General features: G+C 35.3%; 3 protein-coding genes across 3 annotated transcripts in view; all 3 read right to left on the bottom strand.

Annotated features, from left to right (window-relative positions):
- The window catches only part of LOC131430062 (myosin-VIIa-like), a 38,572-nt gene extending 26,142 nt beyond the window's left edge, over nucleotides 1-12,430 (bottom strand). The window contains exon 1 of the mRNA XM_058594700.1: nucleotides 12,159-12,430. Coding sequence (XP_058450683.1) covers nucleotides 12,159-12,179 — 21 coding nt within the window. The 5' untranslated portion in view covers nucleotides 12,180-12,430. The remainder of the gene's footprint in view (nucleotides 1-12,158) is intronic.
- An 8,842-nt stretch (nucleotides 12,431-21,272) lies between these two features.
- Nucleotides 21,273-22,694, bottom strand: LOC131430065 (mannose-P-dolichol utilization defect 1 protein homolog). The gene is made up of 2 exons (XM_058594706.1): nucleotides 22,370-22,694; nucleotides 21,273-22,311 (listed from the first exon to the last, which is right to left on the bottom strand). Exons 1-2 carry the CDS (start codon nucleotides 22,455-22,457, stop codon nucleotides 21,635-21,637), a joined length of 765 nt encoding a protein of 254 aa, XP_058450689.1. The 5' UTR covers nucleotides 22,458-22,694; the 3' UTR covers nucleotides 21,273-21,634.
- Nucleotides 22,695-22,817: 123 nt separating this feature from the next.
- LOC131430064 (inosine triphosphate pyrophosphatase) lies at nucleotides 22,818-23,723 on the bottom strand. Its single transcript, XM_058594705.1, has 2 exons — nucleotides 23,266-23,723; nucleotides 22,818-23,196 (listed from the first exon to the last, which is right to left on the bottom strand). Exons 1-2 carry the CDS (start codon nucleotides 23,717-23,719, stop codon nucleotides 22,868-22,870), a joined length of 783 nt encoding a protein of 260 aa, XP_058450688.1. The 5' UTR covers nucleotides 23,720-23,723; the 3' UTR covers nucleotides 22,818-22,867.
- Nucleotides 23,724-25,319: the final 1,596 nt, after the last annotated feature.

The following is a 25,319-nucleotide window of genomic DNA, read 5'->3' on the forward strand; positions in this document are numbered from 1 at the left end:
ATATAAGATCCATCACAGTTTGCGTAGGATACTCGTAGTGGACGGTTGCTTTCCTCTGTAACTCCTTGTTGTTTTCGCTCGGGCTACGCCGTCCGGAGTACTTCGGTTTTTGCTTTCGGAGTGCAAAATGTTTTCAGTGAGATAGTCACTGTCGCATAATTGAATGAAGAAAATAGTGATTTTGAATAAAAATAGTTCCGCTGATAGCAGACTGCCTGAGTTTTATTTAGATAATATCACTATATTATAATATATATATATATATATATATATATATATATATATATATATATATATATATATATATATATATATATATATATATATATATATATATATATATATATATATATATATATATATATATATATATATATACTTTTTACTAAAATCAACTGTTGACATAAGTTCAAATAAAAAAAAATTGTTGATATCAATCACGACTTTAGTTACATTCAGCATTTTTAATTAATTGTAATCAAGGATGGCTTTTATCGTATCAAAGAACGCTCACTCGCAACTCTTCACACGATTCAATAAGTGCCATCAAAGAGAGACGGATATCATCGTAGTCATCTTTTTCAATATGGATTTCACCGATTCGTAAGTTTGCATGACAATTGCATGTCTAGTTCTACGATCTTACTGACGTTAATAACCCTTTCAAGGCAAGGCTCGAACATACGAACTGCCTGATCCTGGTTTCATATCACAGCACTCGATCTTAATAGTTTAATGGATGAAAAACCATGCAATATTTGGTAGCTTATTGGATAGGAGCACGAACTCAGATCAGATATCAGGACAAATTAATAGCGTTTTGAATAGATTAAAGAGCTTTTGTTTCAGACTAGTTCGATTAAAATCGGAGCTACCGCTTTTTTCCCTCTTATTACTAAAACTTCTTATTAAGCACACAACACAGCAATATGTGTTAAATTTCTGCTAGCAGGAATCACAATTAAATTGTTCCTGCTAGCATAAATCAATTCTAGATTCCTCACTGTACGGAGACACTAACAGTGCTAGGACACCAAGTTCATTTTTTTTGGAACGGAGAGAGTAGAGAAATCATTAAACGCAGGGAAAATCATAAAACCATATGTTGATGGTGTATAAACAAAAAAATCACTGCTTGTGCATACCTATTCGAATGTATATATGGCGAGTCAAGTCGAATTATAAGAACTCTAAAATTGTAGTAAATAAGTTATATAATATGGAAGATTAAGGATATGAGAAATGGGAGTACTTTTTCAAATAGCTACTGTGGTTGTGTAAAATGTGCAGGTTACTTTATACACACATTGTTAGTGAATTTAGGCACCCATTTCTCACCAGAGGCGTCACGGACTGCTCAATTACATTCCTGTTTTTCTACTAGATGTATTTGATAAAGCCCCTACTGTCTATCGAACCTGATGGTACCGTACAACTAACAGTTCTCAGTATAGAAAGGTAAAGCAAATTTCTTCACAGTTGTAATAAATCTTTGCCAGGAATCTCATTCATATTTGACATGGACGAACGTTCACTTTTACGAACTCCGAAGCCAGACACTGACTATTAATTAGTGTCTGTACGCGGCATCGTATTCCTTCACCCATAACGTGACAGTTGTGGTAGCAAAAATATGAGATGATATATATACCCAATTTTAGGTCACTAGTAAGTGATAAAGCACAACCATTTCGCTATCTTTCTCGTTCCGTACTAATTTTTAATCTCTTGATACATTATTCGCTTTAACATATACAGTTTCGGTTGATTCACCCGTTCTTGCCCAATCCGGTGTTGTATAAATTTACTGAAACCTAAAATCAGAAAAATACTTCGTTCTTGCTCATGAAATAATTGCAGGCACCTGGTTATTACTATGACCACAGATAAAAAGTTCAAAGAAATTCTTCCGGCTTTAGGTGACTGTGCGATCGATAAGTATTCGTTTATTTTCTATGCGACTATCCAAAGCGTGATTGGCAAGCGAGAAACTATTCACACCCTTGTTTGGAATTACTCATGAGAATAATTATTTGTTTTGAAGACTCTATCACGTGTAATTTCTTTAATCGCTTGTAAGGTAACGGCTCCAGTAGTCATCTCAGCTTTAGTAGTCATCTCAATTCCAGTAGTCATCTCATATACGAAATCCATTAGTTAGAGTGAGATCTGCTGTCTCTGTTCGATAGATTGACCTTTAGGGTAAGATGAAAATAGATGCATTCGATTCGAATTGTCGCGTCGCTGTAGTAGCAGTATTTAGCAATTCTCGAACTATTTTTACTGTGGTATTGCTTCTTTGAGCCGAAGCAAAGATATTTTATCCGATTTTATCACAATTCTTTGATATGAAATCGAGTAATGCGAAAAATAATATTGCGACTCTGCTAATGAGATGACTATTGGTACAATAATCCTATTTTAACGCATAACTAGTATAATTATGTATTCCTCTGTGGTATGCGACTCGCGAAGTCAAAACATAGGCGATTTTTTTTTTGATAAAATGCGAAGAAACAAAAAATCAATTTTCATTAGTTCGAGGGTCCGTTCATAAGCTAACACATGGATCAATAAGTCAAGTAACTAAAGCAGAGATGACGCTCGTAGTAAAACAGTAACCACGTCTTTCTAGAGTACCTTTGCTTGAAACGGGTCAAAATTTTAAGTCGATCCGACCAGAAACAGCTGAGTTATCGAGGTTGGAGTAAAGTCGTTTTGTAGTTTGTTTAAAAAATGGAAAAAACCGAGTTTCGTGTTTTGATAAAACATTGTTTTTAATGGGTAAAAACACCGTGCAAGCGAAACAATGGATTGAAAAATGTTATCCGGACTCTTGTCCATCAAAAGCAACGACTTGTCGGTGGTTTTCCGAGTTTAAACGTGGTCGTACCGACACAAATGACGCGGAACGCTCGGGTAGACCTGTGGAAGCCGTTACACCGGAAAATGTGAGTGAAGTGACAAAAATTATAATGAAAGATCGTAAAGTGAAGCTCCGTGAGATTGCTGAGATGACACAGATATCATATGGAAGTGTATTTACTATCCTTCATGAAAAATTGAGCATGAAAAAGGTTTTTTCCAAGTGGGTGCCGCGATTGCTGCAATGCACCCTGCCACAAGTCGATGAAAACAATGGCGAAATTGAACGAATTGGGCTTTGATCTGCTTCCCCACCCCCCATACTCGCCAGATTCAGCCCCCAGTGACTACTGGCTCTTTGCTGATCTTAAAAAAATGCTCCAGGGAAAAAGATTTGGCTCAAATGAGGAGGTCATCGCTGAAACTGAAGCTTATTTTGAAGCGAAAGATAATTTTTTTTATAAACATGGTATTAAAAAATTGGAAAAACGTTGGAACCGTTGTATCACCCTAAAAGGTGATTATGTTGATGAATAAAAAAAAATTTTGCAAAATGAAAATGTTGTTAGTCTCGGGACTTATTGATCCATGTGTTACGTTTCTATTTTCAAAATTTCAAATTCTCGGTGATAAGGCGGTGTTAATTTCACTGAGCTGTCAGTATGAGTTCTCATTTAGTGAAGCTCCACGATTGAAAACAGGAAGTTTTGATGGTGGATGCTCACTTGCGATATAAAGCCGCGTGGCTAAGAGTAAAAACGCCGATTTCAGTTGAATCAGGAATATTCATTACAAAAATGTTATGAAAATTTCATTCCATCAACATAACAGTTTTAAAGAAAAATGTTCGGATTGTGGTATGAACGATCTTTATTCCGAAATTACAGAAACCAGTTAATTTTCCGCATTATTCTATGAATAAAATTCCTTCATCCATGTAGGGAAACACATTAGATAGTAAATTGTGAGCACTTAGTTATCTCATTCGTTGGCGGCCGGTCTTTCACTGAAGACATAGTAAAAAATGTTTTTCCAATTACATCAAATAAATTAAACGAATTTGAAGTTTACGATCCATTGTAGAAGATATTTAAAATGATTACGCATTACACTCAATCGAACAATCATCCATTCTGAGTTACACCCTTTATATCGGCGTACTCTATTGCCTTGTATCTTATATCATTCGCTTTTGATCTAATTTTTATACTCGTGAAAAGTATCTGTGAACGGTCTACGCAATAGGGGCTCAATAAGATGATCGATTTGAACATTGAACGGACAATGAAATGTAGATCTTCCAAAATCATTATCTGATTATCGTTTCGTTGTGGTATGCGTGTGAGTTTGTATACATTTATCTATTATGAGTCTTTATCTATCAACACACTTCGAAGCGCTGGCAGCATATCGCAATCTGAATCTACTGATTTTTGGCTTTTATTTGAATGGGAAAAGTGAAAAGTAATGTAAACAAGAAATTAAACTGTTACGTAGCGATTCTCATCAAGTTCTATGCAACTTTTGCATTTTCCAAAATAAAGATCAATTTTGAATCACTCGAGTAATAATAGTGTAATGCATCTCGATTAGCTTTGGAAATATAAGAAGGTCAGTTCGACTTGACGACGTAATAAATCAATCACTTTAAACCTTAAATGTTTACTGAGGTTCCTAGGTCCAATAACCCAATGTGCTAAAAACAGGAGGTGTACACCACATGACTTGCTTGCGTTGGTAATCAACGCTTTGTAAACAGCTCAGTATGTCGACATACAAATGATTCAATGCCAACTTATTCAAACGGTGTGACGGAAGCAAGCACGTGGTTTTAAGTTTTTCTTGGTGTGCTATAACAAAGTTAGTATAACTAACACATACGAGTTATGTTGGCCTTACCTATTTCTATCTCATTGCCAATAACATGCACACAAAATAAATGTGAATTATACTGGTGATCTGATTCTACATACGATACAATTCGTGAAGACAAAACTCGTCAAATGACGGAGCATTCCATTTGCAGAGACTTAATATTGGATTAGAATGATTTTTTCTAGTTCCGACTGTAATGTGCATTTCGCCAGCAAGTGCGACTGTGTGAGATTATATGTACCATTTAAAGTCTATTCGCACTATTCCGGGACGAAACCACCCGGGACGATCCGGGACGATGCACCAGGAAAAACACGGCGAGGAATATCGGTGGCAACCAATTGGATTTTATGCCCGATCTGGCATTCCAATACATGCACACAACGGCAGCTCCGTCATCGCCGAAGAGGAAAAAAACGTCCCGGAATAGTGCGAAAAGATTTCGAATAGAATTTAGCAGATGTGAGCTTCTTTGGCTCAGTCGATTAACGAACGTACGTTGTGATCCAATGATTCTCGGCTCAAGACGGGGCAGATGCTTTTATTTTTTTCCATTTCATTGCGACTAGGTTTATCAGAACTGAGTTTGTATTCTACGTATAAGTGAAATTATTTAGACAATTAGTTTTATCATCAGCTCCCTCGTTATCTTTCTCCGGACAGAGGCCGTGTGAAATCTGGCGGAAAAGATAGACAAGACAGTTGCTGGAGTTTCTCTTTTCCTACTTTTGACTCTTTTTAGGAAAAGTATCACTTCGCTCCACCAACAATTTTTGTCCCTCATATTTATTTTTAATTTTCCAGAAGCATTTTGCTGAACTATTTATTAGAGCTTGCTATTGCAAAGTTATATTTCCCATTTTTTTTTTGCGTCTATTAACTATAAGTACTGATTATTCTACCAAAAAATGGTTACCAGAAGATGCACATTGAAGAGATTCCAGGATTGATCATTTGGAAATTTTCTGTACAATTTCAGCGGATCTCAATCAGTAACAAGGTGACAACCAGGGGTGGTCGGTCAAGCTCAAGCTCAAATTCAAACTAGCTCCTGGTCTCTCCGCTTTAATCTAATACATACTTTTATAGTAATTCCTGAGTTATTTCTTAACCCTTCTGAGTCATTCCATGCATCTCACAACATCTAATGTATCATTAAGACCACGAACATAAACATCACTTTATATCGGTATCTCTCTTTTGAATCTTCAAGGACGCTATGACATGTCTTGTGATAACTGTAACGTTCATTGCATTATTACGATAAAATCTGAGGTTTCTTACTTTTTTAAGGTCTTGTATGTGTATTTTCTGATATCAGTATATCATACTCTGATACACACCAGAGTCGCCACATATAATTCACAAACTATTGAAACCATCATTGAAGTCATGATTGCGTAATAAGTGATATACTTTCTCCGTATATCAATTTTTAATATGTCAAGTCGAACATACGATCCATAAACTCCTCAACTCAACTCGACGAGACTGGAAAATGTCTTCCGGTTTCGGAAATATATTGGTACAAGTTACATAACCGACAAAACGAACTTTTTTATCACCGTAAATTTTTTCGAAGATGACGAAACCGATTTCAATAAGTTTATAACTTAGGCTGTCACTTCCGATTTCGAAGATAAGTTGGTATAAGTGACGTAACCGACAAAACGCACTTTTTTATCTCAGCTAAATATTCTCGGAAGCTGCTGAATCGATTGCAGACCAATTTTGGCTCATTCGCTACCAACTTTAGCTGCAATGAAGTCATTGATCAAGTTTGGAAGGATTATGGTCAACATTTTTGGTTCGGAAGATGTAATCTTATAAGTGACGTAATCGACAAATCGCAATGCTTTTCAATGCGCTAAAATTTCTCGAATATCTTAGACTGTGTTTTGACGAAACACATGGACTGTTTTACATCGCGACAGGACGTGGGGAAGTTCCGTGAAGATGCAAATTCGTTTCTAATGACAAGTTCGCGAAGAAGGTCATAATTTGAAGTTTTGTTCCAAAAATGGGACCATCAGTCATATCCTCGACAATAACATATATATTACATTTAATATGTTATATTATTTTTGTTAATTTATATAATTTATATTTAAATATAGATGCATGTTTCCAGTTCTTGTCCGTTGAACAATGATGAGAGGCCATACAAAACTTATATTGGAAAGCTACTAATTCTTATATTTGTATTATTTCTTTATTTTCGGTTAGAAATAACGCCTGTACTCATGGAGAAATCACAAATGGAACATACAGTTCACAAAGAATATTAGAAACAACCAAGAAATAGCAGGAAGATATTAAAACCATGAGAAAAGTAAAATTGAAATAAGATAAAAATTACAATTAAGAAACACAGAAACATCTAAGATAAGGCATATGAAATCAAACAAATCTCTCAAAATCGGACGGTAAAAGGCCGTCACTAACATCGAAGTCATCATAACCACTGTCACCCTCTTAACCTGATTCCACAAAATAAGGTGTTTCTTAACCTTATCTTTAAAGTTCTATTTGCAATCTTAGAAGAGTATTGTTGAGGGGCGCAGGGATAGCTAGATTATTCTTCGTGAAAAATAAACATCAGTTTGTTGAAGAAAACACTGTTTTAAGCCACCGTGTGGTGTAGTGGTGATTTTTTTCATATTAATCTTACTATCATATATAATACCGTGGTATTCTTCAAAATAATTTTCGATTCTTGAAAGAATAACTGGAATCGGATTGTTTGGCCGTCAATTGCTAATGACTACCGATTGGAGTAGGTTTGAGGCCGATTTAGAAAATTGTTTACGTTTTTTGTTTCGCCCATTTAAATTTTCAACACACTATACCCTATAATTCCGAAACCAGTAGTCGGATCCGGATGTAATTCAGGAATTCCGTATGAGACCACAGTACCTTTAATTTGAAAAGGAGCTACGTTTATGAAAATCGGTCGAACCATCGCCGAGAAAAGTGAGTGAGATCCATTTGGGAATGATGACCACTATTTCGGGTGCCTCCGGAAATGGAAACCGGGAACCAGGATAGCCGAAATCAGTTTGTATGGCCGTATACTAATGTTGACAATTGATTGGAATATTTTTGAGGCCAGTTTGGAAACAAATTTACGTGTTTTGTTCCACCCATTTAAGTGATGGTATGAAATTCATAACACACTTTACTTCATTATTGCGGAACCAAAACCATTCATTTGAATCTAAGTTCGGTCTGAAAAAAGTGAGTAAGTAATTTGAAATTGGAATTTTTACACTCCGGAATCGGAAGTCGGATCCAGATGAAATTCAGAAGTTTGGACTCTTAGACCATTCTTTTGAATCTTACTTTGTAACAATCGGATTGTTTAACCTTTCTATATGCGAAACGCAAAAATACTAGATGAAAAGATATTTTCTTTTTGAACTTCCACTCAACGACAGCTTTGTCCAGCGGCAGTTTTTTTGGAACTGCTAGAGGAAACTTGAGTTCGTTTAACTGCAGAAATGTAACCATCCGGTGTTGTGACCTTGAAGTACCAATAAACGTATTGTAAAGCAACCTTTGACAGATTTTTTAAACTTATTGAATCCCAAATCTTTCACTTTCAGTTAGCCTTTATCATTCAAATCAGTTCGACTAGATAACGTTGTGTGTATGTCTATGTATGTATGTATGTATGTATATGACAAAAAGGCATTTGATTTTCCCGAAGATGACAGAACCGATTTTCACAAACTTAGATTCAAATAACGCTTCCATAATAACTGGTCACTCAAAACATAGTAAGCAAGCAATCAAACAATAATTCTAAATTTGACCATTTAACTTAATTTGACGACCTTTTTCATAAATATAAAAAATGGTATAGAACTCGCTAGTATATCACTTGTTTTTTTAGAGGCACAATATAGTTTGTGTTAAGCGACTCTTCCCTTGGATTTTGTTCAATTTTTTTTCCTTGGTACTACATTCCTGTAGTGGAATTTGACCTTCTGTTTCAACAGACTTCGCAGCCGATTCAGAGTGTACAGAACCATTGCATGGCTGGTGCTACGATTCTACTGACACTACGAATCCTTCCAGGTCGGGGCTCGAACATACGACAACTGGTTTGTGAGACCAGTGTCCTATGCATTGAACCGCCAACCCGGGACATAACTAGTCGCAAATGAAAGGTCTCGCCGTCAGCATGAATGCTATTGAATGGTTTTAAGATTGGATAGTTACTTTTTGAGTTAAAAAAAATTTTGTGTCAAAATTTTCAGTTTTTTGACATTTTGCCTCGAACTGATTTTAGCACGGTTCGTTTTTGACAACATAATCGTTCGATTGTGACATATGTAAACCAGATGATAGCCGCATTTTCGAGTTGAAAGCAATTGCATAATTATATGGATTCAAACTACTTACAGCAATAAATGCTGAAAAACATATCACCCATATACCATTCGAATCAGTTCGTCGAGATCAGCAAATGCGTGTGTGACAAATAGTTTCACTCAATTTACTCGGAGATGACTCAACTATTTTCTACAAACTCAGATTCATATGAAAAGTCGTTTTCTCCCAATCAAGATTCCTGAATTACGTTTGCATCCGACTTCTGGTTTCTGAATTACAGGATGATATGTAAAACGAAATTAACATAATGTAACTCATTTTTCTCGTAAATGGCTGAATCGATCTAAGATTCAAATGAAATCTTAGAACCATCTAAGATTCAAATGAAAGGTCTTAAGATCCTATAAAACATCTTGCCTTTTAGTCAGATCCGACTTCCAGTTTTGGATATACAGGGTGATTAGTATAAAAATGTCCATTTCACATAAATTAATCAGGTTTATCGGGTTTGCTGATTTGGATAGTCGATAACCTAATAAAGTTATTTCAGTTTTAGCGATATTCAGTTTTCGATCTTGAAGGTACCCAAAAATTTAATTCGCGCTACGATTTCTCAAAGATGTCTACACTGATTTTTAAACATTTTGAACCAAATGTAAACTATACAGGTGCTCAGGTGAATTTAATTGACTTCGGCTACACCGATTTTCGAATTCCGGTTCCAGTATCGATCCGTTTCTCTAAGCTCAATCGTTTTCTCAAAAAAGACCACATCGAATTTCATAAACAAAAATTCAAAATAGAAGACTTATGGTCCCACATAAAATTGGTGAATTTTATCCGATTCTGACTTCCGATTCTGGAATTATAGGGTGATGAGTTTTTAAAATTCAAACGGATACAGAAGATGACAATCCCGAAAAACTTCAAAGATGGACTCAATAAAATTCTGAAATAAATTCAAATTCTATCCGATTTGCAGTTTCGACATTACAGGGTAATGGGTGATAAAAATCTCAAGCTGGCGCTTAAAACGACGGTCATTGAAATAATGTCATGAGAACTAAAACATCGAAGAATAGAGTAACAGAGGTATTTTGGCCACTTCATATATTTTGGCCCACCTAACAAACTATATGGATTCAATCGATCTTAGGTAACCCATGTTGCATCAGTTTGAAGCTAATCACATTAAATTACCTATTGCGGAAGGATTTTTCAAAGATATTAAAACATTTGGTGGATATTTTTACAAAGTGGGCCAAAATAAAATCGATCCTAAAGCGGACCAAAATACCCCTGTTACCCTATTCATGCAAAAAAACACATGCGGATTGATAAAAAAAGGTATCATCTCACTGCTACGTGGACTAAGCACGTTTATTATTTCATTAACTTCCTAGTCATGAGATCTAACGTAAAAATTCTATTATTTCTAATAGCCTTTTGTTACAGCTGATTCAATGGAATTTTTTGCAGGTTTCATTCTAACTGTGTAGCCTTAAATAAAATTTTATGCGGATCCGACGTCCGGATCCAAAATTACAGGGTAAAATCTACTCAAAATTACAAACCAATTAAGACCGCCAGTAAACGCGAAATTCTTCTAAAACTAACTCAAAACTGTTTTAATTGGTTGATGCTCGAATCGACTTTTCTGTTTTTATTAAAGATTCAATCAAAAGTATTCTGCGGAATTCCACAGTGAAACTGATTAGAATAAAATTAATATGAGAAAGGCACCATTTCACCGCCAGGTGGATTAGAACAGGCTTTTTACCTTGTTCGTTGCATTTTGTGTAATGGCAGAGAAAACTTCTGTTGACAGTCCCTACTACACTTTCTTCAAATTCATTCAATTCTTTCATTCATCAATTACTTCAAGGTTTCAGATATTTTGTTTCATTGGTTGCCACACACTTTTAGGTTGAGCAATGCTATTGAGGATTTTCAATTTTAATTTCGATTCAAGTTCATTCACTTCACATATTGATCCATTATTTTTGTTCTGTGTAGGTTTATTATTATAGGTAAACAGTACGAAATGATTTGCTAAGCAAAACAGATTGGAAATACGCACATGCTTCAGTTGTAAGCTCAACACAACACCGGATTATGTTTGCTTTTGTTAGATGAGAGCACAACCGGCATTTCTCGATCGCTTTCAAGCTAACGAAAAGTCAACATTATGGTATGAAAATTATGCAATATGCGATGATTTCGAGAATATCAACTGGACCATTATCTTAACAGTTAGCTGGAGCGCACGTCTGCTGTTTTGAATTTCACTGTATGGTTCCATTCAAAAGGCCAAGCACCGTTATAACAGAACTCCAACGGGCTAATTGATTCTTCATTGGAAGATATCTCGTGCCCATTATTAACCAATTACAATCCGAGGCGGTATAAATTTAATTTTACACTCAAACATATTAGGTGCATATGGTGGAGAGTCGGTCAGCTTATTTGACTTCACTCATATCGGTGGAATTTATTATTACTAAACTCTACTTGCTCATATCTTCTAGTAGCATAATGACACCGCTAATTTCAAGATTACAAACCATTTTCTTTTTAATCTTAATATCAGCGCGATAAAGGTGGAATTTCGATATTGTCGATAGTCCATTGTATATTTATTGCGCGTCACGAACGAAATTGTTCTGGTATGGTGTTGTAAATAATGGACGATTTCGAAAAAAAACTAATGACATTCTGCCGTCTGGACTAACGGCTTTGTCAAGTAACGTATTTTCCAATCATCGGAGAACTGTCTATAATTAATCACGGAAACGGGTTGGTTGATTGGACCACTTCGACCTACCGATCACTTTTTCATTTTCCTTATCAAAAACACGACACCACCTACAAGAACGATAAGCACCGATAAGTTCGTCTTCGTCATCGAAGTTCAATATGGGACACGAATTGAACAGTGTATAGTACCTGCTGTCCAACTTGAAATGTTTGATTAAGGTTTAGAATTTGGTCATTAGTTATCCCAAAAATGGAAACATTCGAAATGAAAAAAAAACTGTTTCAGCAAAGTGTTCCGTAAACTATACCATCGCTTCACTTACATGTTTCGCGTCTTGATTCATTTTTCTGTTTTCCTTCCACTTCACTCATCCGAAACACAACTTAATAACTGACCAAAATTAGGAATAAATCATCAGCACTGGTAACAAAATGAGCCCATCACAAAACTGAACTTCTCGAAGAAAAATCGCGAAAATCCTTTTGCATGAATCACTTGAGTTGGCACTTTTTTCACATCGACTTTACTGCCCCAGAACACCTCACATGGAGCCTCTTGCTCTACTGCGACTGCGGTGGGATCTACACATAGACTGCGCGAGTATCCAGCAGCAGACTCGAAACCGATGGAAAAGAACGGTTCGATAGTAGTGGGCTGATAATAATTGGTCACCTTATCAGTTCGATTGAACATTATCTGCGCACAGGTAGAGCACAAAGATATCCTCATTTTCTCTGCGCCTATCTTTGCTATCTCTAAAACAGAAAGTATACCGAATCTGTTAGAGCACTTGTCTTAGGTATCCAACGTTCAGAACCCGATATAACGTTGATAATAAATTTGAAAATGTTACTGGACAAATAGACCTAGATGTGTAAATGGATTAATTGCTTAATATGACTTAGTCCCCGGACTTTGGTGCAGCTAAATATGTCTCAATTAACCTTCGATACATGCCACCAAAAAGTTGAATTCGAGTATTCAACTACACGAAAAAAATAATTAAATTTACACTACCTGTAATTCAATGATACTTTGAAATAGACAACAATTGAATCAAAAATTTGATTGAAAACCATCATCGATGTAAAAGTAAATTAGAATACCTTAATTTTTCATTGAATTATACAACATATTTGAATTTACGCTTAGTTTTGCTTTTAAAGGATATTGAAAAGAAGAAGTAACTTCATATTCAATCTCCTGCTCCAATATGTGCATGAAAATAGATGTAAATATATTTATCTGTGTAACTTCATTTCTTTATTAACAACAGTCGAGTTCCAGAATTAAAACCCCTTCGAAAGAAATATTTACAATTTAAAAATGCCCTTTAGCAGTCTTTACACTACACACCTAGAGAAAACGTGTAAATTTACGTCTTCTGAGACCGACATATATGAGCGTCAAAAATGAATCAATTTTACAGTAAATCTGTGCTAAAAGTGCTAAAACATGTAAATTTCAACATTTGCTTGAAAGGCGGGGTATGTGTGATGTATATTTATAGCATTCTTGTAAAATTCAGCCGCTTCTCGTTACGTTCTTATAAATTGTGTCATATATGGATTTGCGTCATCTGTAAATCTCATATTTTTTTATGTTATTGTCAATACTTAACGTTCGTATGTGTACTGTATTTTCCACTGAAATGTGTTGTAATTTTCACGTTGAAATATAAATACAGAATTTTTAGTCGATTGGCAGTAATACAAAACGTCAGCAATGCAACACGTAGCGAATGTTAGTACATACAACAAACTGTAATGTAATGTGAATGTAACCTGCATACAACAATTTTTTCATTATTCATTCTTGATCAGAGCGCGTCACAACAACTAAATCAAAATCATCATCAAAAATATCTGCTGCTCAAAAAATGTTTGATGAATAATTCGGTCATTTTTCAGTTTTTATCGAGCTTAATAATACCTTAAAAAGAGATTTAAAAAAACGAGATCATGAAAATAAATCATCTCATAGTTATTTGCTTCTAATGATTTGTTCAGTCTTGTTAAGACGTGGAACCGCCTTGAGCTAGTTTTAAATTTGATCAATATCTGGTGAGGAAAACAGATATTATTATAAATTATATGCTAATACAACTATGTTATGAAAACCGCGAAAAAGTTATCGCAAAGACAAGAATCGAATCTGAAAAACAGCTGGCGGAGGGGTTACTATATAGGTATGACTACAATTGAATGGCGTGGTGCCCGAGCACCGCTGAACATGCTCGGTTCTTCTATTCAATTAAGCTGTTTCTTCGTGTGTTTCACATGCAGGATAGTTTAAAGACTGGTTCTTCCAAAAACTTTTTTTTTCAAATTCCACTTATTGTTTTAACAATATTTCAAAATTATTCTACTTACAGATGAAGATTCACATGCAGGATAGTTTATCTGTAAGTAGAATAATTTTAAATTATTGTTAAAACAATAAGTGGAATTTGAAAAAAAAAGTTTTTGGAAGGACCAGTCCTTAAACTATCCTGCATGTGAAACACACGAAGAAACAGCTGAATTGAATAGATTATAGAGATATTAAACTCCATTAAAAAATTTAATTATTTTTATTTTTTCAATATGGTGGAGACCAATCGTCTTTCTTGGAAACCAATCGTCAGAAAGCAAAAAGCAAACCGGTTTCATTTTTTTTCAAATTCCACTTATTGTTTTAACAATATTTCAAAATTATTCTACTTACAGATGAAGATTCACATGCGGGATAGTTTATCTGCAAGTAGAATAATTTTGAAATATTGTTAAAACAATAAGTGAAATTTGAAAAAAAAAAGTTTTTGGAAGAACCAGTCCTTAAACTATCCTGCATGTGAAACACACGAAGAAACAGCTTAATTGAATAGATTATAGAGATATAAAACTCCATAAAAAAATTTAATTCTTTTTATTTTTTCAATATGGTGGAAACCAATTGTCTTTCTTGGAAACCAATCGTCAGAAAGCAAAAAGCAAAAAGCAAACCGATTTCATTTTCTGTTTTGGAATACGAGTGCACACAGTTGAAAAAATATGGTATCAAGAAAAAATCGACCAAAGTTTTTATTCGTGACTAATCGTTCCTGGGCGCGCATCATCCTCCCCTTTTCTACAAATTTTTCGGTCGCGTGTTCCTTCGCGACTAATGTTATATCATTTCTAAGAGTATTTTGTAGTAGTTTACTGCAAATTTTGTTTATATATTTACAATTTCCCCAAAGTTAGTTACGAGTTCCAGTCCCATCTCTGTGGTAGCTTTTTCGCGGTTTTCATTGCATAGTTGTATTCGCATCTTATTTTTCCAATCTCCTTTTCTCGTTAGATACAGTTCGCTTAACCTCTCGCGCTTTATATGAACTCCAAAGATCACACCTCATCTTTCCAATGCGGGTGTAATATCCTTTCATACGTTTTCAATGTGTCTACCAGAAATTTATGCCGGCAATCTGGCAGAATTTTGAAAAGAGTCTGACAATAATGTAAACAGCAAAGAATTTCACGATTCTTAACGGTTGTATTGCTGGCTGAATCGGACACCCACATTTGCAGTTTGAAATGTATTTCAAATCAAATCTGAATTGGAGATAAGTTTTTAGTCGGAATTCAACGTGAAATTCAGTAAGAATTCCGAATTAATACAGGCTCCGGTGCAGCAACCGATTCCGAACGAATTTCGCCGTGAAACGATTGGTTGGAAAATCTGTCGGAATTGTGTGTAGAAAAACGAACCTTATTGTTTCAAAGAGAGAGGAAAATATGTCCAGCATTATTCAATTGGTCATTCACATTTGAGGAAAAGCCATCATCATTGAGTAACATCGACAAATTAACTGATCCTCTAAATGATCAATAAATTTATCTCGAAGAACTGACTGCACTGAATCACTAGTAAATTAATTAATCAAGAACGAGATCATTTTATGTTTGCTTCATTCAAACGAAGCTTCGCCTGTTTAAGTGGTAGTGTACAGTGGTGCAGATATTTAGACAGAACTCTTTCATACAACCCGTATTAGTACTGTATGGATTTACACCGACGACACCATGTGCAATTCACTGAGCGCTCGTTTAGAAAACGTGAGTAAATTATTTCCATCAATATTTTCGCGGAAACTGGTACTAAAATAATGAATCAAGACAACGAGTGGGTTATTTCACCAATGTTAAACTCTGGCAAGCTTGGAGGTTAAAGCTGACATAATTTACACAAATTTCCATAATCAGTAAACTAATAAGGTTATCAATTATCGGAAGAGTAGAGGAAGCGGGTCAGTTCAATATGATTCACGTCAATCCGACTGTGTCTCAAACATTACCCACCCTCTTAATTTTTTTTCTGAAATAAGAAAAAAAATCAAGCGTTGCTAATTTACTTGAAACACACCTCGACACATTGATAAACATCTATGTAGTTTAAAGGAGTATGACTGATGCATTTCTGGAAGATAATTTCAAAGAACTGGAGGCTAATATCAAAAAACTACTACAATTGGCATGTTGTTCAATGTGATGCCGTGCGATGCGTAGCTGTACTGAAGACTAATTTCTCTCTAAGCTGTTAGGGTCTGCTAACATATAATTCAAGATACCACAGTTATAACTGATGCGTCTTGTTGCAACTATTTGATGATTTATTCGAAGGAGAGAGTGTTTCATGATCCATATTCGCACTATTGGCAAAGAGACAGACAGATAAATTTAACTGCCACTTTCTAAAAAGTTCACCAAGTAGCAGTTCACCTAGAGTGGCGTTTTCAGCAGCCCAGTAAATGCTTTTGCCTACTTTCGTACATGTTCGCATAAAACGATAAGTTATGCGTGACTTATACAGATTTTCTAAAAGAAATTTTGTTTTAGCTTTTGTGTCGATTCTCTGTGACTGTAACTGTGTTTCGTCGAATTACTTGCGAGGCTCACCGTAGCAACTTGCTAACCATGGGGACATATTACCAGTTAATTTTCGTAGGATACCAATGATTTACAGCGAAACTTTGAGATCAGTTGAAGCCCGCATAAGATAGAAAACAAACAGCACTCTTAGAAAAAATGAAATTTACGCTTGACGTAAATTCCAGTATGCCGTAATTTCTTCCGTGATGACACAATATTACATCTACTAACATGTAAGTATAAATTTTGCGTTTGTATCGATGTAAACTTCAGTTAAATTAACTGTCAAGTTAATGATATGACTAATCTTTACATGCTATGTATTGTGAATGTAAGTGAATCGTGACGCTCCTTTTATGTGCATCTAAGAAGATGCAACATTTTTAAGTGTGCATACACAATACGTGAGTGACATTCTGGATACCAGGAAAAAAATCAATGTATAAGATCTTTTAGTACTACTCGTGTATATTCGAAGGTAGTACACGTTAACTTCCGGAGAAAGAATGTTGAAGTTCTCATATTTGACACAATGCACTTCAATATTTTCGACGTTTTTTTTTTTATTTTTATTTTTCTAACGGTTAAACAATACTGTATGTAAGTCCACAATATGTCTTGTTCATAATATTCAATTGTATATCTTCCACTTTCTTCTTTAATTTTGCAAAAGCTATCTATCCCAAAAAACTATTATACTATATGGAATGGCCTAATTTAGACGTGAATTCATTTGAGTCGAAGTTCATGTTAAGTTGAATACAGTCATGCACAACGTATAACCGAATGATGAATTTTCCTTTGAATGTTCAGCTTTATTTTTTTTTATTCGTCCCCATCAACTTGAGACCATGTTAATAATCCAGTATCCATGGATTTTGAATAATACAGATTCAATATTATGGTTTCATGAAGATTTTGTGGAGTCATGTTAAATGCCAGGTTGCTTGAAACAATTTTCAAAAAATTGATAAAAAATTTATTCCGTAAATTACTAGAAAATGCTCTTAGAAAGGATGTAGAATTAGTCCCGAAGGTACGCGCGACAGAGAAATTCGTAGTAAAAGAAGGAAATATGTGCGCCCAGGCACGATTAGTCGCGAATAAAATACTTTGTTCCGCTTTTTCCCGATGTCACGTTTTTTCAACTGGGTGTCACTCGTATTCCAAAACTATTGCACGTATCAACATGAACCAAACGGCAATTTACTCGGTCGGAGGTACAGTCAAAAATATTCGTTGTTTTTCAACAAAATTAATAACAATTGAAAGTGCAAAAAAGGGTCAAAAATCAAAAAATGAATTTTTTCACTGTGAACATTTTTTAATCTAGCTCCGACCATAGCCAATTCGATACAGAATATGGAACTGTCTTGCTCTTTAATTTCCGATGGTTGGTTACCAAGAAATAATAACACCCACCAACAATCGAACGAGTTTGAGGAGCTGTTTCCAAAGCCGCCATATTGAAAAATAAAAAGAAAAAAAATTGTTTATGAAGTTTAATACATGTACTTCTAAAAAGAGAAAAGTAAAATTTTGAAATATTGTTTAAGCAATAAGTGAAGCTTTGGTTAAAACACGTTTTTTGAAGGAACATTGAATTAACAAAGCTTTACAAAATGATTTTGATTGAATATTTGAATATTGAAGAACATTGATATTTAAAACCGCTAAAGTGTACTTTTTAGAAGGAGAGATTTTTTCCATATACAATAAGAATCTTAGAACACGGTAAATTATTTTATCAGAACATTTAGATAGTTAATTAGACCGTTCATTCTTTCTTTAGATACAGCTGTTGAAGAATGTACCCGAAAATAAATACAACAAACAAAAATTATCACTAAAAATTTTGTTGAAACCTTTCGGTGAATGAACACAAATTAAACGTCGTCGTATAAGCTATGGTTTTTCAGCATTAGTTTGTTCAATCACCACTCCTAGGCTACCCGAACCTTGAACTTAATGCTATCCCTCTAATCCTGTAAAAGTGTTGCATTTTTTCGAGTACAATCTTTAGCAGAATCACAATTTTAGTTACTCTTAAACTCTATTTTGTAAAGTAGTGATTCTCACTAAGTATACGAAACATTATCAAAAAATCGTTATAGTCTGTGTTGAGATTTTTTTTTGCTGTTGATCAGGTGGTAGGTGAGTATCATAACAGACCTGACGAATCTCACTCGCGATTTTTGATGGGCGATAAATCTAATACCTCCCTTCGAATGATACTATATATAATTATTAGCATCAGGGTATTTTTATCCTAGATAGACAGACTCACTCACCGTCGATATAAATAGATTTTTCTCCCTCCCTTTGGTTGGTGGGCTTGACGGTATTGCAAACATCATCACATACAATCAATTAGCGTTACAATTTGATAAAGATATGCGTTACAGTTTTTAGTTTCATAATTGAATTAAATGAATAATATATGGAACGACTTGAATAAGATGTTGATTGCATTACGCTCCAACATCCGGGGTTGGAGAGGCCGGTAGGGCTTAACTGAGCTCTTTTTTATGTTTTATTTTCATACTACCGGCCCTTATTACCAGTGTGAAGTGAAAATTAAGTAGAGTAAACGTATCCCAATTGGGTTTCACACGATGACAATAAATGAACGGTAAATCGAATCCATCTTTGACGTTTATTGGTGGTTTGTGTACCATGGAATACTGTGGAATGAAATAGAATATTGTAGAATATAATAAAATAATAATGACCGAACCAATGAGCAAACCACTGATAGCTGTCAAACGATGTTCATCCAGTTTATATGGTGAGGATGTATCGTTTGGGACCTGATGGGTGAGATGATGTGTGAATGAAATGTAAGAGTGAGTGCATGCAAGAACGGTAATAAAGGCCACCGTTTCAGCTCAGGACTAACGATCGACCAATAGAAGAGATAGAAATTGGGTAACGGTACCCCCATTCATCTCAAATCCATTAGTCATTTCATGTACGAAAACCATTGGTTAGAGTGAGATCTGTTATCTCTGTTTCATAGATTAATTTCAAGAATAACATGAAATCTGGAGCATTTTTTTTTTGTTCGTTAAAACAGCAGTATTGAATCATTTCTGAACTACTTTTATGTTCCATTGCTTCTTACAGACGAGGCAAAGATTTTGTATTCGATTTTATCTCAATAAATTTATTGAAAGTCGAGTAATCGGTAAAATAACATGGTGACTCTACTAATGAGATGACTATTGGCACACAAATTTTAGTTAGAATCTATTAGAATAGAAATAGTAACTCAATGTTGTGATGCTTGCTTGTGGAATACATGTAGGTATGTATGCATGTGTGTATGCGTATGTGCCTGTGTGTATGTATGTGTTTTTGTGTGTACAACATACATTATACCGTTCCCTCGGGTGTGTTGTATCAAATTGGTTGTGACACATTTCGATTGCGAGTCAGTGTACCAGATGTTCAAAAGTGCCTGAGCGGATGGTAATATACTGTCAAGAATCAACCGAAGATAACGAAATGTGAACATGCTGTAGCAATACTATTAAACCCAAGTGTTATTATCATTTAAATAAAAACGCATGTCCTCAGTTCTTATCCGTCAAACCATGATGAGCTGCTCTACAAAGATCAATGAAACACTAATTTTTTTTTTTTTTTTTTTTTTTTTTTGGAAACGGATGACTGGATGAGGAACAAGAAATACGAAAATGCTGAAAGAATTAGAAAGGAATATTGGTAAGAATATAAACACCATTGCATACAACTAACTTTTACATTTAAGGAAGCAACATAACATGCCAGCAAAAGTACGGAGTGAAAAATGACTACAAAAGACACGAATCACAGCTGAATAGAACACTGGAATTAAGGTAAAACAGAATACAAACTATGAACAAAGGTAAGAAAACCAACATGAAGAAATAATAGAAACTGCTGGGTAACAATGTAATTTCCTCATATTGAAAGAGGCGTTTATATGGCGCGCATGCGCTAATTCGGCCTGATACAAAATAACGGGGAGGGCAATACATTTTGGACAGGGCTGTAAAAAGCTGATTGGAACCCTTTCCCCACCAAAATGTAATATAAGGATATAAGGAATAAGATAGACAGACTCACTCACCGGCGATATAAATAGATTTTTCTGTCACCTAATTGACCAGTTAACGATATAAACTACTATGCAAATTTCAATTCAATTAAGTTATACAAACACCTTAATTGTCAAGAATCAGTTTTTCAAGATTTCAATTGAATCATGCAGCTTTTGCTCACGCTAACAAACTATACATGGCCCTAAATAACCATAATGATACAGCTTTCTACTGAGTGAAATGAAGCTCCGTGCTTCATAAAAATTCAAGATTTTTCGAGCCAATTTCATTAGAATGAGATATGTGTTCCGAATTGCAGGTGAATTCAATTCCTTTGATTTAAAAATATAATTTAAATATTATTGATTGGCACTAGAACTGACGAAACACAACCTTTCTCGATGAAAACCTTTGACGAATACGGGAATTTCTCATTGATGCTAGATTAGGTAAAATAATAACTGTAGTTTATCAAGTATTTTATTGAAAAGTAGCTAATTTTTTCTCAACATTCAGCCTATAATAATCGACCAGTTTCCTAAAATAATGCAGTTTCGTAGACAATTTTTCATAACACGAATATCATTCTTAGTCGAAAAAATGTCCTTAACCTGACTTGATGTTTAATTTCACTAGTTATTATTGTTATCATTTATTGACTATAAGTTAATTGAATTACAAACCTACTTTGGAAATGAGCATAGCAAACATGCAACTTGATGATGGATCTTATACAAATTGGAGCATAGCAACTTTGTACTCATATTAAAACAATTTTTTTGTTTCGTCCATAAAATATAGAAGCAAATAGCTCTATATTGATCTTAGTCAGATTTCTTAGCCTTAGCTTTAGTGGCCTTCTTCGATGTTCCTAAACCGCGTGGTTTTGTATCTTCACCCCAGTAGTACAGTAGCTGCAGTACAATGACAGCATTAGCAAACGACGAAAATCCGTAAGTTATGATCATCATTTGATCGCCAGTCTCTTGAATAGACGTAAAGATTCGGGCCAAAGATCCAGCCAACAACATGAAACAGGTGACCGCAGACAGCTGACCAGTACTACCATTCCGATAGTTAGTATAAGCTTGAGATAGCTTTCCCAGCAGAAGAATTGGAATGTTGAATCCTTGGGCGATCAAAAGGTATTCAAGGGGTGTTGGCCCTCCCATCAGTGCATAGGTCACTGCAAAGTAAACCACGCTGAATGCAATTGCCTTTACTAATGAATTATTGTACATGAGCACAAGAAACGCGATAATGGCAGTTTGCAGAGCAAGGAACGATGTGTCTCCCCAGGAACTAAACGGAAAACCACTAACAAAGCTATACGACATATGGATAGTAATCGCAAACAAATCTAAACAAACGCTAAACAGATTGATTCCTTTTGCTGATTTGTTGGCCAGTATTTTGGTTATCTGTGGAACTTTGACTAGTACTGAACCGGCTATTATTCCTAAGCCCAACCCTTTACTGAGTAAAGCTTTGGAACAGTCCACTGAAATAGTACAAAATAGGATTACCTCTAATTTCATTATAACAAATATTGTACTTACCATTCAGCAGATCAAAATCTACGAAATAGTTATCGTAACACTTTTCATTCATAAGAAGTAACATGAATTTCTTAGCGTAATCGGTCATTTCACTTCAATATTTAAATGACTAAATAAGCGTATAAGGACGAATGAAATAATGAGTAAATAAGTGAAAACTGCAAGTTTAGCTAGAATGTGTATTTTTACACCGAATTCAAAACTTAGAAAATATCAACTGAATCTACCACAGGTCTTAACACCGAAACCACGATTAAAGACGTGTTGGAGTACTTTTATTTAATCATGAACGTCATTTTTGACACATCAATAGACCAAGAGCCAACTGTGACGATGGCGACACATATACAAGAACATACAGAGGAGTGCGTTCACTGCTTTGCTTCACTACGAATTCGAAATATGTTCACAGAGCACATGCAACACAACAAAATAAATGCATCGTCAATCTTTTGGAAATAGATCGACACTCATTGATATCAGTTTATTTTTACTGTTTTATTGTGATTCCGAATAGAAATAGTCTCTAACTTTATCCAACGCTCTAAATCTATGAGATATCTCATTCTTACGCTCTTTTGGTAATTCAGCATACGTTTTGCCATAGCCTTTTGGTTGAAAAATTGGATCCCAGCCAAAATCGCGACTACCTCGAGGAAATACAATGTCTCCATCAGTGCAGCCTTGAAAAAGAATAACTTCCCCATCTTCATCTGGCGCGTAAGCGAATGTACAAACAGCTTGTGCGGATTTATCTTCCCAACCATCTAGCAATTTATGCAATCCTTCCGGTTGTAATTTATCTAAAAACCATTTTATATATGGTCCTGCAAAACGTTTGAAGCATTAAACGTAGGTCCGTACAGAAAAGCTAACAATTTTAAGCGTTTTGTTACCTGGTAAGCCTTTCAGAGCGTTGAAGCAAAGACAGGTGTCTTCCACCAGTACCGGTCCTTGGACACGTCTGGCGGCCTCCATACATTTCTTCCGGCAGATATCGTCTACTTCACCTTGTAGCTCTGGCAAGTCTAGCTTGACGGGAATTATTTCACGAGGGAACTTGCTTCCTAAAATTGCCCGAACTTCTTCCAGTTTTTTGGCATTGCCAGTAACGAACGAAATCGGACGAGACATAATCTTCCGTGTTTTGCTTTCATACTGGTTGAGGTTACGGAAAACCCTGTCATTTGTTTTCCACTGATCGTTCTGGAATGAATTCAATATCATTTTTTTCCGCGAAACACAACATGTATTGAATTGATTTGTTGCGCGACTTTCTTGCATTTCACACTCTGCAAGAGAACTACCACATATAGTAGACAAACATGGTAATTCTAACAACGTAGACATTTAATGATCCTATAACCAAATACAAATTATAATACGGAATACTTCGACAAATTTTCAAGGACACACCTTGTGTTACGTAAAAGTTTACGTAAAAGTGTGTTACGTAAAAGTTTTTTACTAGTTGGTTTCCCCTCGTTTGTAAACACCGATCAGCTGCTTGCAGGGTTGCCTGATTTCATCAAAATATTTGATAATGAATCGTCACAATAAATTATTGGATTACGTTGATAATATATTTAACTTTTTTAGCGATGTTGGAAGGTAAACATTTATTTTACTCAACGTTGTTCATCTAGACTATTTTTGATTGTGTTGGTAATTTTCACCCGAAATTAAGATACGGCAGACCAGAAGCAAGTAAATATTGTAACAAAACGGGTTGTATTGCGTTGTAGGATGAGAAGTAGGCACAATTCTGTATATAGTTTTGGCAATATGTAATCAATCTGTATCCTGCATGAAATTCGCATGGAGGTATACAAATCACCCATCTGACACCGGTATGTGAGCACCAGCCATTTGAAAGTATACCGATTACGTTGAGCCCCTCGCGTTTCGAGCCCCAACCACTACGATGTTTTGATACTCATCGCGACTCTCAAATTGTGAAAATTATCTCCACTTGATGTCCCAAAACACTGCCAGCTGTATTTTAGGTAAACCGACAAGTTATTGTGAGAGAGTCGATCCAAAATTCACTAATTTTCGTGCATCAAAGAAGGTAAACGCGTAAAACAAATGTATTGCTGTTTGTTTGTTTACTTGCGATCAGCTGATTTCGAAGTTCCGATTTTGATCTCATCAAGATGGCGTCGTGACAGGAGGCCGATACAAATCAATACATTACAGGTAATTCATGAATGGCAACTCGGTTGGTAAATGAAAAAAATAAACACAGTCTAGATGACAGACAGGATGTATTTGATAGGGTAACGTGGTGCCATCATGACATATGCGAGTACTGTCCCAACTAAAGGAATATTCGAAATGACCGTTTATGTGGTTAAAGAATCTAATTTGAGTGTCCTGTCTGTTAGTCTGTGGCTTTACGTCATAATACTAATAGAAAATAATTCAATTAATAAGTTTATCCATCGTGAGAAGAAACTGCTGTGTCTGCCACCGTTCGGGCTAAAATCAATTTGTCTGGGTCACGCATAGATGAGTGACTATTGGGAAAACGCATACATAGCTTGCATCTGTTTCTCTTTTAACTTTTATTTTTTCGTGTAGAGCACTAATCGCTGTTTCCGTGGTTCGTATACGAATCGTACCCATGTTCCACACCAAGGCCCGTTTATGAAATAAAGTCCCATCACAGCCAAAATATATCGCAATTCTTCATCCATCGATTACCTTTGAATTTATTGCAATACAGCAACGGAAAACATAAACAAACAAACTTGTTTTACGGCGTAGCAACTAGCATAAAGCGTTGCCAGAAACGATCTCTTTCCACATTTTCAAACTATCGCAATGAAAGGGTAATTTGCTAGGCTTACTTGCTCACGCTGTGAACCAAACATTGGCGGTTCGTTTGTATGGGACTTAGGGGTATTATTATTTGTATTTGCTATAACCACCATCGCTTGTGTTTCAT

Source organism: Malaya genurostris, chromosome 2 (genome assembly GCF_030247185.1).
Source record: "Malaya genurostris strain Urasoe2022 chromosome 2, Malgen_1.1, whole genome shotgun sequence".
Taxonomy (NCBI): domain Eukaryota; kingdom Metazoa; phylum Arthropoda; class Insecta; order Diptera; family Culicidae; genus Malaya; species Malaya genurostris.